The 12,184-nt window shown below is 45.7% G+C and overlaps 5 protein-coding genes across 5 annotated transcripts; 3 read left to right on the top strand and 2 right to left on the bottom strand.

Annotated features, from left to right (window-relative positions):
* Positions 1-2,664: 2,664 nt before the first annotated feature.
* Positions 2,665-4,442, top strand: N7518_008288 (SGNH/GDSL hydrolase family protein; the record flags this gene model as incomplete). The annotated part of the gene is made up of 10 exons (XM_057189215.1): positions 2,665-2,863; positions 2,933-2,939; positions 2,990-3,026; positions 3,088-3,140; positions 3,191-3,315; positions 3,437-3,524; positions 3,578-3,671; positions 3,728-3,787; positions 3,848-4,084; positions 4,143-4,442. The coding sequence occupies 10 exons, from the start codon at positions 2,665-2,667 to the stop codon at positions 4,440-4,442; spliced, it is 1,200 nt and encodes a 399-aa protein (XP_057040918.1).
* A 912-nt stretch (positions 4,443-5,354) lies between these two features.
* On the bottom strand, positions 5,355-5,768 carry N7518_008287 (uncharacterized protein; the record flags this gene model as incomplete). The annotated part of the gene is made up of 1 exon (XM_057189214.1): positions 5,355-5,768. One exon carries the CDS (start codon positions 5,766-5,768, stop codon positions 5,355-5,357), a length of 414 nt encoding a protein of 137 aa, XP_057040917.1.
* Positions 5,769-7,009: 1,241 nt separating this feature from the next.
* On the top strand, positions 7,010-7,882 carry N7518_008286 (TMEM53 family protein; the record flags this gene model as incomplete). Its single annotated transcript, XM_057189213.1, has 1 exon — positions 7,010-7,882. One exon carries the CDS (start codon positions 7,010-7,012, stop codon positions 7,880-7,882), a length of 873 nt encoding a protein of 290 aa, XP_057040916.1.
* Positions 7,883-8,233: 351 nt separating this feature from the next.
* N7518_008285 (uncharacterized protein) lies at positions 8,234-9,184 on the bottom strand (the record flags this gene model as incomplete). Its single annotated transcript, XM_057189212.1, has 2 exons — positions 8,234-8,768; positions 8,829-9,184. 2 exons carry the CDS (start codon positions 9,182-9,184, stop codon positions 8,234-8,236), a joined length of 891 nt encoding a protein of 296 aa, XP_057040915.1.
* Positions 9,185-10,638: 1,454 nt separating this feature from the next.
* Positions 10,639-11,707, top strand: N7518_008284 (Kelch repeat protein; the record flags this gene model as incomplete). Its single annotated transcript, XM_057189211.1, has 2 exons — positions 10,639-10,804; positions 10,872-11,707. 2 exons carry the CDS (start codon positions 10,639-10,641, stop codon positions 11,705-11,707), a joined length of 1,002 nt encoding a protein of 333 aa, XP_057040914.1.
* Positions 11,708-12,184: the final 477 nt, after the last annotated feature.

The raw sequence follows: 12,184 nt of genomic DNA, 5'->3' as shown, positions 1-12,184 counted from the left end.
TGGAAAGCTAAATGCAACCATCAACATCGAACGAAAAAGCTCACAAAATGCCAAAAAAACAAACCAAAATGCCAAAAAAACAAACCAAAATGCTGAAGATTCAAAGGAGAGAGGAAGGGACAGAGATGAGGTTAGCTCAAGTTACTGAGAGAGCCTCCCCATAGATCAACGAGCGAGAAGTTTCGAAGATAAGTAGGCCAAGACAGCAGAACGGGGTATATGTAAGAGAAAGCCGAATTCATCTTCCCTTTCCCACGAGTCGCGGATCTTGGCCAAGCGGAAAATGGGTACGAGGCGACCGAATGGGCGTGAACTGGAACTTGGGGGATTTACCTTGTTGTATGTAGGTATTGCCGTGGGGCCTCGGTAGTGGAGCCTTGAAATTACAAGTTCAATACCTGTGAAGATGGCGAAAATGACGAAGTGACGAAAGTGAGGTAAAGTATATGATGCCTAAATATAACTGGAGGGGTTGTGCCATGTTATGTTTGCGGTTGTGTAAATGTAGATGAAAGATACTACATCATAAAAGAGCTACATATACGTATATTGTATGTATCAATCTACAACATAGGGATAAGTATTGCCTACATAGTTACAGCATATGTACGAATACTCCGTACGCATACGCCATACGCCATACGCATACAAACAAGGGAAGGGGCGTAAATTGAAGCTATCTCCAGCCACGAACTAAACCATCTTATGTAGAAGCTGACGACGCTCTGCGCATCAATTGAGCTAGTATCCCATCCGCCAATCAACACGCTATATTTTCCCCATATGAACCATGGGCTAAGGGCCGCCTCAAATTACGCCAGATCTTGGCATTGATCCCACGCAGCCCAGGTCTGCAATCTGATTGGCCAGGGCAATCCCAACGGCAAATCGGAATCGGGGCCTCCAATTGATTTAATTTCTTTTTCTGGAATTCGATGCGCACTGGCGTTAACGCTATACCACTTCGATTCGGAGTAAGGGGATGGAATGCAACCTTGGAAGTTCACCCCTATTTCCTATTTCCGCCAAATACGAGAACGAGAGGGCATTTCAGTCGGGTACATCTTATGCTGTATGGATGTATGAATGTATGGGTGTTGTATGGGTGTTCTATATCTTCTATGAATGTTATAACGTAATTCACATACGAGCCGCCACCACATACGACCCGCCATCTCCAAAACACATAGTAAATGTGATAAATTACAACCCGATATCTCAACAACGGTTATCTATATGAGCTTTTCCTTCTAGCCTAATGCTTTTAATATGATACTCTCTAGCCACTTATGAGGGTTTGGAGGGATTTAATAAACTAGTGAATGAGTAATGACTCAGAAATATATATTTCTAGGGTTCAGCGATGTATTTTTCGATACGATAACAATGCAAGTTTTCGATTTATTCAAAACTGATATTTGATACTATAAATGCTTATCAATTGCTATCGGCCAGTAATGAAATTAAATAAAAGCGTTGGTCGTTGAAATACCATGTTATAATTTATCGATTTTACTATGTGTTCTGCGCTGCGCAGCTCGCTTGGGAATTACGTTACAAAGTACTCCATATGGAGTAAGTCGTCACGTTATCTGACACTCGGACTCCGTGAAGATCGCCTGTACCTCGGGAACTTTTCGAATATCACCGTGAACGCAGGAATGGTAAATAAGAGCAATTGAATTCCACAGATAAACAACATTCCGTCCCTGGGAATGTACCGTTGAACTTGATTTGAATCGAATGAATTTGAAACATATATTGTAACTCAATAATCTCGTATTCAACCAACCAGGCGGAGCAAACTCTTGGCTCCCAGTCTTCAGACTCTACTCCGTACTTCATAGAGCTCACGAGACTATTGAAAAATGGGTCTTCTCAATCACATGACAACGTTGAAGCTGGCTATTTTAGGCGATATTAATTACTTGGTAAGCTTCTCAATCTTTGTTTAGTTATTACAAGTCAATAAAACAGCATAGCTATACTCCGTAAGGATACGTAGGTGGTGCACAGCAAAAAAAAAAGACCTCAGCCCTATAATCTTCCTGCGACTGTGTCCCGTACAACATACGTGTTAGTACGAAGTGTCTTTGTCTCTCGGTTCTTGGCGACCCATTTATTTAGAAAACCGAAAGTCTAAGCGGTTTTCGGTACTCCGTAGTACATATTCATATTATGGTACAAAAGATCGTCTGCCTTGTGGTCAGAGGTCAGCAGCCAAGAGTTTCCCCTGCATGACGGGGAAATATGTGTGGTGGCTGTCTCTATCGGAAATAGGGACTTACGCATACGGAGTATCTACGTATTACTTCCTACACATATAGTTAATCCGTAGTTTGTTCTAGAACCGGCATATTCCGCCTCGTGTGGACCGGTACCCGCTTTTTCTCAATCCAAAAAGGTTTAAGGGTCTCGGGAAATTGATCAGATAGGGTTCTCCAAGGCCTCCAGGGCTGTCAGGTATCATACTCTGTAATACACGTGACAATACACAGGTGCTTGGCAAAGTCGGGTGGCGGGCCAAGATCACGCAATTTTAGTCTCAACCCGACACATTCCATTTAGACCCATCTGAATTTACCCCCTAGTTCAGGAGAACTTGATGGTTTAGGGGTGTATGGGACAAGAATATCCAGAATCCACAACTTTGTCACTTCCAAAATGCGGCTTGCACGTACATTTATGACCTTGCTGGCGGCTGTGGTTGCTTCGGCCACCATTCTCGAGAACGGTCAAGTGAGAGAGAATGCATATCCCGGCCAGTTACAACCGGTGACTTTGGACGATTCATGGAGGAACTATCCCGCGGATGCCCCGGAGATCTCTTACAAAGGTCGATGGGATAGCCAACACATCTCTTGTATGTTCCCCGCTCCTCTTCCCCGGATTCTGGTTTTAACCTTAATGCTAACCTTGGAACGAACCTCAGGGTGGTCGTATGTATGACTCGCTATTATTTTGTCGGCTTTACTAAGTAATGATACAGTGCACCGGGAATCAAAGTCGAGTTCTCTGGGGAAAAGGTACGTCTTGTTTACTCCGATTAACCTTAAAAATGGGGTCCACATCTTAACATCATTCTAGCTTGCCGTCCACTTCGGCCCAAGCACCAACACGGGTGTTCTGGTGGCCTACCGGTATGCATACATCTCACTCTTTATGTATTCATTGTGCTAACCCTTGACAGGATTGGCTCTCTTGATTGGCAATTCTCTAATATCACCGCCTCCTCCACATATCAATTTGTTGGTCCGTGGTCAGAGCTCAAAGATGGTGATGAACCCGTCGACAAAAATGTGTTTGAGATGAGAGGTATGTGTCCCATCAAATTTCCGTGGCAACCCATATACTAACTGCATTACAGTCACAAATTGGGGCATTGGATAAGTCTCTCCCTGTCGTTCAATCTGTTCGTTACTTACCGTCCATACAGTCCAAATCGCTGGTGTTGCTGTCGCGAATGATGCCGTCCTCACCAAGGCCCCGACCTTCCCAAAGAGAGTTGAGATTATTGGGGGCTCGTTAGTTTCCACACCTTGCCAGCTAGTCTTCCATGCAACTAACTGTCCCCAAGGCTTGCATCTGGACAATTTGCCACCTACGAGACAATCTCATCGTGGTCCTTCCTCTTCGCTAACGGCTTAGGAAATGTCGAATACGGCATCACGGTCAGTCCGCTCCCACCTGGATTTCTGAATTCCGAATATGCTGACAAGTCTCGCAGGCCTATCCCGGCGTGTGTCTCGCCGATGAACAATGTTACAACGGCGGCTCTCGCGGTGTAGTATGTCACCAACCTCCCATTTCCCCTAGAACCCCCATCATCAACTAACAACGCCACTAGGGATGGTACTGGCACCGTGCCTCGGACCCGGGCTCTCGTGCGCATTCAATTTACGACCGCAATCCCGAGAAGTGGGACGTCAAGGCAGAGCAACCGGCCGATCTTGTGATCATTCAGATGGGCGGCAACGATCATCGCCATCCCAACGAAATCCCCGGCAGGGATTACTACCATGCCTACGTCGACTTGGTAGAGGATATCCACTCTAACTGGCCTAATGCGATCATCATCCTCATGGTATGCATCTCTTTCACCACTTGGTCTGTAAATGTTCCATCCAACTAACTTTCAACAGTCCCAATGGGGAGGGTTCACCAAGGAAGGAAAGAAGTACGTCGGTAGCACTTACTACCAGGAAGAGACCAGGGAAGTCAATGAGCACTTCAAAGACCGTGGTTTCGTCTACTATTTCCCCACCGAGGGCCTTCTGCAGCATAACGATATCAACCCCAAGAACCATCTTACGGATGTGGGACATGTCAAGATTGCGAGTCACTTGTTGCAGTGGGTTAAGTTGGTTCTCAGGTGGAACCTTGAGCCTACGGGCGAAGTCCAATCTGGAACTACCTACTGGAACGATCAGCAGGAATACTGATTGTTCTTTTGAGACTGAAATTGGGGCCGGGTGGTTATCTGGCCTTTGTACATTTATTTATTGATACTCGGCGCGGTGTAGATAAACTGCAAGAACACATAGAGCATATATGGCGCCTTTTGGCATTGTACTTTTTGCGCATTTAAGTTTCCTATTCGAAGTCGGTAGAATATTTATTAATACTTGAAAGGAAGGCATACTATTAGGTAAAGCTCATATATATAACCGTTGTTGTAATATCGTTGTAATATATCACTTCTACTGCGTGTTTTGCGGTGTCCAGATCGCATGTAACTAGTTAACTAGCACTATCCTATGTTGTATCCATAACAGCAGAATCGCATAAGTTATGAATATCACGGGGATCCTCAAAATTATTCCACTTTAGAGACCGTTAGGACCCCATAATCCATGGCGGTTTCTAGGTAGAACTCGCCCCAAAACACTCCCAATTCCGGTGGCGCACTCTAAAAAGAGAGATAGTAGTAGTGAAAGTACTATGTACTATGCACCACTATTACAAACTAGTGTTTTATCCAGAAGGCCAAAAAAAAGCTGTGGACAGAATTATGGATCGACGTCCGTTAGAAGTTGTTTGTATGCCGCTATTACCACATCTGGATACCTCCAAGAATAACTAGGGCAGGAGTCATAGTCACCAAAATAGGTAACTATAGTATTAGATATTAAAGTGGTGAAAGCTATTTCGATCCACCCCGTGTCAATTCAAGCGTTGAAATATTGCATCGAGCGGGGTACTGTGTGCCTTGCCATCCCTGTTCGATCTATGAGTGTCATCCCTAGGCTGTGTGATGTGGCCTGCATCAGTGTTTACCCAAACATGTTAATTCTCCAATTTATTTTCGTGGGCTTTCTTCTTCTCCTCCGCCGAGAGCTCCGATGTATTCAAGATCAGTGAGGCGGTTTATCCAGTGGATAGCGCCGTAAAAGACTGATTGGCACCCAACAATACTTTTGCGGTGCACCTTTCAAGAACCCTTCCAAGATAGCCTTCTCCAAGCTGATAGGATGCTTCAACATCCACAGCTTGACTATTGCGTAGCCATACTTGGACTTCTTCATACCCGCGTTGAAGTCCGTATTGCCAATCCCGCCGTCTTCCGGGACCTCGCCTGGAATTTTCCCTGGGGATATACGAGCGACAAACGCGATTTGCTTGACGGGGAGAGTGGTATAGAACCAGATGCGGTGGACCTTCTGCGGGAGTAGGTAACCACGGTATTCATGGTTCTTCGCGCCAGAGGCGATATTGCCCATGTGCTCGGGTTTGATGCTCATGAAGATATCTGAGCTCGATTTTGCCATTGCGGAATTCGGCATGAAGTGTCCAATTCAAAGGTATTAGATGATCTCTTCGTTGAATTAGAGATGTGCAGCAAAGGAAAAGCCCAAAAGTTTGATTTAGCGGTGAGTGCACTAATCCGAGGTCAGTTGGTAGTTCACTGATCGGCGCCCCTCGTAGCTGAGAGGATATTCAAATTGGGCTTGAACGCGGATGAAAAACAAGCTGTGGAAGAGCCAGAAAGTGCTAACTATTCATCTCAATTTGCCCTTTTATTGAGATTATCACTGTGAATCAGTTGGTGTTCGGGGAAAGCCTAAGCCTCCGGAATTTTGGCCTTACCATTCAAATCTGTACTCCAAGCCTGACTTCCAATAATTCATGCGGGTGGCATACCTCTGTGCCACGACAATGTTCGAGTCAGGCAAGACGACGGAGAATGGTCAAATAATAGCATGCACCTTGACATAGGTCATTGGATTGCGAAGCTGGTCGGGCAGCGCTTATTGTACTGAGACGTGGGCCTGAAGATGTCGCTCGGTGCTTCTTAGCGCGTGACGCTCCTACTTTGATAATGTGCACGGCAGTTGGGCCATGGGATTGCACTCTTTGGTGTGCCATTCCGAAGTGAGGAGGTGGGAAGGACGCCTATGTAGGGTCCCGATGGCCTAGTCTCCGAACTTCGGTTCGGTCGGGATTTATGTACATCGGCCCTTCTGGGTGGAGATGAGAGTTATGCATAGATCTGGGATATAGATTGTATAAAAAGAGATCGACTGCTCTTGCACTTTTCATAATTCTCGAGTCGAGTCTAACAATGTATCTCTACAAATACCTAAATTCAAGACTGAATTGAATATCTCCTATTCCTCCTATTCTTTCCCATCATTTTATTCCTCAGGCGTAAATCATATGCCCAATAGGGCAATTGCCGAGGTATCCAGAACATTTCATTCGCCAAGTCCTTTATGTTCTTCCCAACGATCCACATGCCATAAAAAGATTGGTGCTAGAGATCAAATAGTCCCAACCGTTGTTGTTCGACCAATGCTATCTCTCCTGCACCGGGATAACTTCCACATTAGGCGACTGGCCACTGGAGCAGATTTTCTTGTCTTTCTTCTTTTTTTTTTTTTTTTAAGAACACTGGCATATAACAAGACCGGGCCAACAAAGACTTCAACAACCTGTCACACTTTTGAATTAAAGTTAGATCAAAGCTATCCCCTTGTGCAGGTATTACTCCGCAGCCCATACTTTCACAATGGTTCCAAAACCCATTCCATTCCCGGGCTTCACCCCGATATCTGATCGAGTATACTTTCGCAATGGTCACGAGAAGGCCAAGCCAGCCCCAGCCGACGAGCCAACAACGATTATCATTTCCGGCTGGGGCGACGGCATGCCGAAACACGTTACCAAATATTCCGACGGCTACCATGAGCTCTACCCATCCGCGCGGATCATCGTTATCCTATCGACTACCTTCCAGGCCACCAACCAACCAGAGGAAGCCAGAGTCCAGGCCATGATGCCGGTCGTCGACACCGTCTTCCCCACGCCAACCGGCAGCGGAAACGAAAAGGAGCGCCTTCTTCTGCATGCCATGTCAAATACAGGCGCCATTTTCACTGCCTCCATCGTCGTCGCGTATCAGCGACGCTATGGAACAGACAAGCCATTCCCCCACGAGCTCTTAGTGCTAGATTCCACGCCTGGAAGTCTAGACTTCACATCTCAGGTTACCCGGTGGTCGCGTGCCATGGCGGTCGGCACGGCCAAGTTCTTCCCTTGGCCGTTCATTATCACACATGGTCTGTGGTATGTTTTCCTCTGGGCGAATTTCCTGCGGCAACTCTTGAGCGGTTCTGTGTCTTCGGGCGTTTGGGCGGATGGGATCATAAATGATAAGTCTTGCATCGCGGCCGGTTCGAGCAGGGTTTACCTTTACTCCAAGGAAGATGAGATTATTGGTTACAAGGATTTGGAGGAGAATGTCGCCCATGCCAGGACATTAGGCTATTCGGCTGATCTTGAGATGTTTGAGGGCTCGCCACATGTCGGTCATATGAGACTTCATCCTGAACAATATTGGAATAAAATTTCCAGCTCATGGAAGCAGGCCATTGCGAAATAAGGTACCCTGGGGACTGGATATATTGCATTTTGCATTTGTATTTATAGCTTAGACCATGTTTAATAATTGTATAGAGCCTTTTCATTGATAGTCTGATTAATATCACTTGCTAGTTTCCAGAACAAGGTTGATCTCCGGGATGTCGATTAAGCCCTGCGATCCGCTATATCGGTACAAGACTTGTCTTAGATTATACTTGTTTATACAAAAGAAACTGGCAAAATATTCATAGGTAGCAATTCGTCAAATTCATAAGTCAATAGATCAGCACTAGTTAACAATCTGGGCTTTCCAAAGCAATACGAAATCAGTACACAGACAACAACCCATCAACTCCACTGGAGGTTCAACCTAGTCACGATCATCAGGATGGAAGACCAATGCCCGCACTTCAATACTCTCTCTTCCCGCTTCATGCTCCGTTTCCGGGTTAACAAAAGCAGTATGGGGCACACGACGAGCTCTTCCATCAACCTTGGAATCAAAACATTTGATAAGTGTCACCAGGTCTGGAGTCTGCCCATAGCGGTAATACCACTTGATATTCGGATCGGGCTTGACGGCGTATGTCTCACCTTCGCGGTCCGGGTATATGAGCCCGATGGGAACAAGGTCACTATCTGGGACTGAGTGTGCATCCGCCACCGCCAATGGATCCTTCAGGATGGTTTTGATCGGACGCCAGACGTTGATGATCTGGTATCGGCCCTTGAGGAGCTCGGGTGCCTCGTCTGGGAGATGGTGGGAGACTCTGTTTTTGGACGCAGTGTAGGATTGATCGATGTGTACGCGCTGCACAGGTCCGCGGAGCTGGGTAGTAATGGATCTATCAGTTTGGGCCCGTCGGATGGTATGGTCGAAGATGAAGATACGAGAGGCACCCGTGCTATGTAGGTTATTGTTAGTTTCATTTGAAAGTGACGTTGAGGGTTTCAGGAGTGCATACGCGTCTTTTAGCAGTTGTTCTGTTTCCGGGTAATATTCTCTCTTGATCTTCTCATCGTCTAGGAAGTCTTTCTCTTGGCTTTCGTGATAGTAAAGCTGGAATCCATGGCTGTCTAGCTTGTAGTCCAGCTCATGGCCACTAATATCGTGGATGGTGGCCACGAGAGGAACCACCGGTCGATCATAAGTCTCTGGTTTGCCAACATATGTTGGTGCCGGGGGAGAGCCATCCTCGTTCTCTTTGTAGAAGTTGAGTGTAGCCTGGACATGGTGAGGCTTTTCGGAGACTGGGACTCTGGGATTTTCTGAGAGCAGAGGGCCGTGAGAACCAGGAAGTTGAACAGCTGCAGAAGCCATAGTGAGTTATTTGCGTTGGAATTTAATGGAGCTTGGAACATATGATAGATAGTTCTTTATATAGCTGTTTGCGGGGTGAGTTCTATTTGTCAGAATACAGCACGCAATATTCGTATGACATGGAGAATGCTGATAAATGCATAGCTTTGAGGGATACAAGAATCAAATCAACTGGTAAGCCCTGCAGTAAATAACTAGCTAATACAACAGATGGAATCATATTATTAATTGACGTGCATATGCCATTTGTAATCTCGCATTCCCCGGAAGATCATTCGGTGGTTGAGATGACGCCACTCGATATCGAATATACGAAAAACGAGATTGGAAATATTTAACCAAGCATTCATTCTATTGTAGTTGATTGCATTTCTTTCTGGGTAGACACAGGGTAGACACAGAGTAGACATAGGGTAGGTGTGATATGAAACCCATCTAGTAATCACGTGGCTTATAACGTATTTCCCAAGCGAGCCGGCCACCCAAGCCAGCCGGCCACCCCAAAACACATAGTAAATGCGGTAAATTACACCTTGATATATCAACAACGGTAGTCTATATGGAGATTTCCTTGTAGAGTATTGCTTTTTGGGTCATATCTAGTATCTTTAGGGAGTTTAAAAAAGATTGATGCCTTTGTGGTTACGTGATATATATTTCTAGCTTTTAGCAACGTAATTTCCGGTAATTTTTGAAATGGTCACAAAATAGCCTTCTGCTCTCTTTGATATTGATATATAGTGGTAGTAAGCCTTATCGATGACTATCGACAAACAAGGAGATAAAATGAAAACATGGTTGTTGAGATATAAATGTGGAATATATCGCATTTTGACGGAAAAACGGTGGTAAGGCGAGTGTATATGTGGCAGAAAAATCTCAATAAATTCTCTAACTCTCTAAAAATGACAATAGTCCTAAAACATGACAATCTTGTGGACAACTTAGTAATCAAAACAAACAAAACAAAATGAAAGGATGTTTTTCGGGCGAAAAACCACTGAGTTGGTTGCAGAAAACCAGCCTGTATCAGGGATGAAAAATGACAGTATTCATCCTAGATTCTGACACATTTACTATGGTGTTTTGTGGCCGGCTCGCTTGGGAAATACGTTACTCCAATGAGATGCGTTTATAAAGATATTAAGTAAACAGCATAAACCACACTCCTAGTGATAGAGGACTTGTCTTTGTATAGATATTTATCGCTAATCTTCCTCGCAGTTCTAGAAAACGACTTAGCATGGCCACCAAGGTCCTCCGCCCAACAAAGTCAAAAGCAACGCCGTCTTTCCCCTCCCCCTCGGCAGTCTTTCATCCGCATCAGATCACAGCCTCAGCATTTAATAAATCCAAGCGGGGGCTAATAGGATCACTTTATATTCAAACAAGCATCCCCAGAGTCTTGGTCTATTTTAGAATCCCTGTGATTCATATTATCCAACCCCATCACCATGGCAGTCATCCAAGCAAAATGGACCAAAGTCGTCGAGGCTGAGGTCTTACAGCGATCGTCCCAAGTAGTCTCCGTCATTGACGGACAGGTTTACATCTTTGGCGGGGAGTTGCGGCCACGAGAGCCGAGAGACAATAACGTTCACATTGTTTCACTTGGACGTCGTGAGTCTCCTATTTCTACAAAAAATCCAAATCTGATACCAGCGCATACAACTAACAAATCCCATAGCCGCAACCCTATCTACCAAGCCATCCACCGACAAATCCCCTTCACCGCGAGTCGGGACCGCCTCGGCAACCCTCAATGGCAAAATCTACCTATTTTCCGGACGCGGAGGCGCAGCAATGGCACCGGTAGAAGAAAGTGGCGCTATTTGGGAATTCAACCCCGCCTCAGACGAATGGTCATTCCTATCACCGTCCGACGCAAACTCGTCCTCCATCCCGGCAGCGCGCAGCTACCACTGCACAGCCAGCGACGGCAAAGACACCGTGTTTATCCACGCGGGCTGTCCGGAGAAGGGCCGTCTATCGGATCTGTGGGCATTCAGTGTATCCCAGAAGCAGTGGACGGAACTTGCTTCGGCGCCGGATCCACCACGCGGTGGAACCTCTATTGCATTTGCCCAGGGTAGGTTGTATCGGATGAATGGGTTTGATGGGGAGCGGGAGCAGGGTGGCAGAGTAGATGTGTATGAGCCTGAAACCAATCTGTGGAGCTCGCACTCGTTTGTTTCGGATGGTGTGACTGGACCATCGCCGCGAAGTGTGGCAGCCTTGCTTCCTGTTGTTGTTTCTGGCCGTGTGTACTTGGTTACCCTATTTGGTGAGCAGGATCCTAGTTCCTTGGGACATCAGGGTGCCGGAAAGATGTTGGGCGATGTGTGGTTATTTGATGTGGAGACCAAGCTATGGACCAAGGTTGAGGCTCAGGGAGATGAGCGCCCAGACCCACGGGGTTGGTTCGATGGTGATGTCCTTGATAATGGCAGTATTGTGGTTCATGGGGGACTTGGAGAATCAAATAATCGACTGGGCGACCTTTGGACTCTCGAGTTTGTCTAATGTTTTGAAGAGTTTTAGTTTTTCAAGAGAAAATCCCGAGGGTATTCAACATCAACAAAAATGAAATTTGTAGGAGAATTATGGAGTTTTGAAAAGAAAAGAACAAAGTTAAGAGAAGGTTATGCGTCATGAGCGTACAGCGAAAGCACAAGAAGTCAAAAGGAAATCGTTTGTGCGTGCTATGAGGTCTTGAATCGTACAGTTGCCATATTTGCATGTGCCATTCCGCAACAATTCATAAGAAAAGATAATTTGACAGAGCGAAAGAAAAGTCAACGAGTCGCACCATACACCAGCACCAGCGGAAGGAAATGCACAAAAAAAAGCCAATGACTGTCATCGCAAATCGGAAGCAAAAAAAGGAGAATTGACATGAAACAGGAGAAAGACCTCGGAAAGACAAATAAAAAAAAGTGTAGTAGTTATTGTGACAACTGACATCATGCACAGGAGAAGTGAAAAATGTTCTGCGTTAGA

Source organism: Penicillium psychrosexuale (genome assembly GCF_028828465.1).
Source record: "Penicillium psychrosexuale strain IBT 29551 chromosome Unknown utg000004l, whole genome shotgun sequence".
In the NCBI taxonomy this organism is placed as follows: Eukaryota; Fungi; Ascomycota; class Eurotiomycetes; order Eurotiales; family Aspergillaceae; genus Penicillium; species Penicillium psychrosexuale.
Note: the sequence above shows the minus strand (reverse complement) of the source record. Positions and strands in the feature narration are given on the sequence as shown.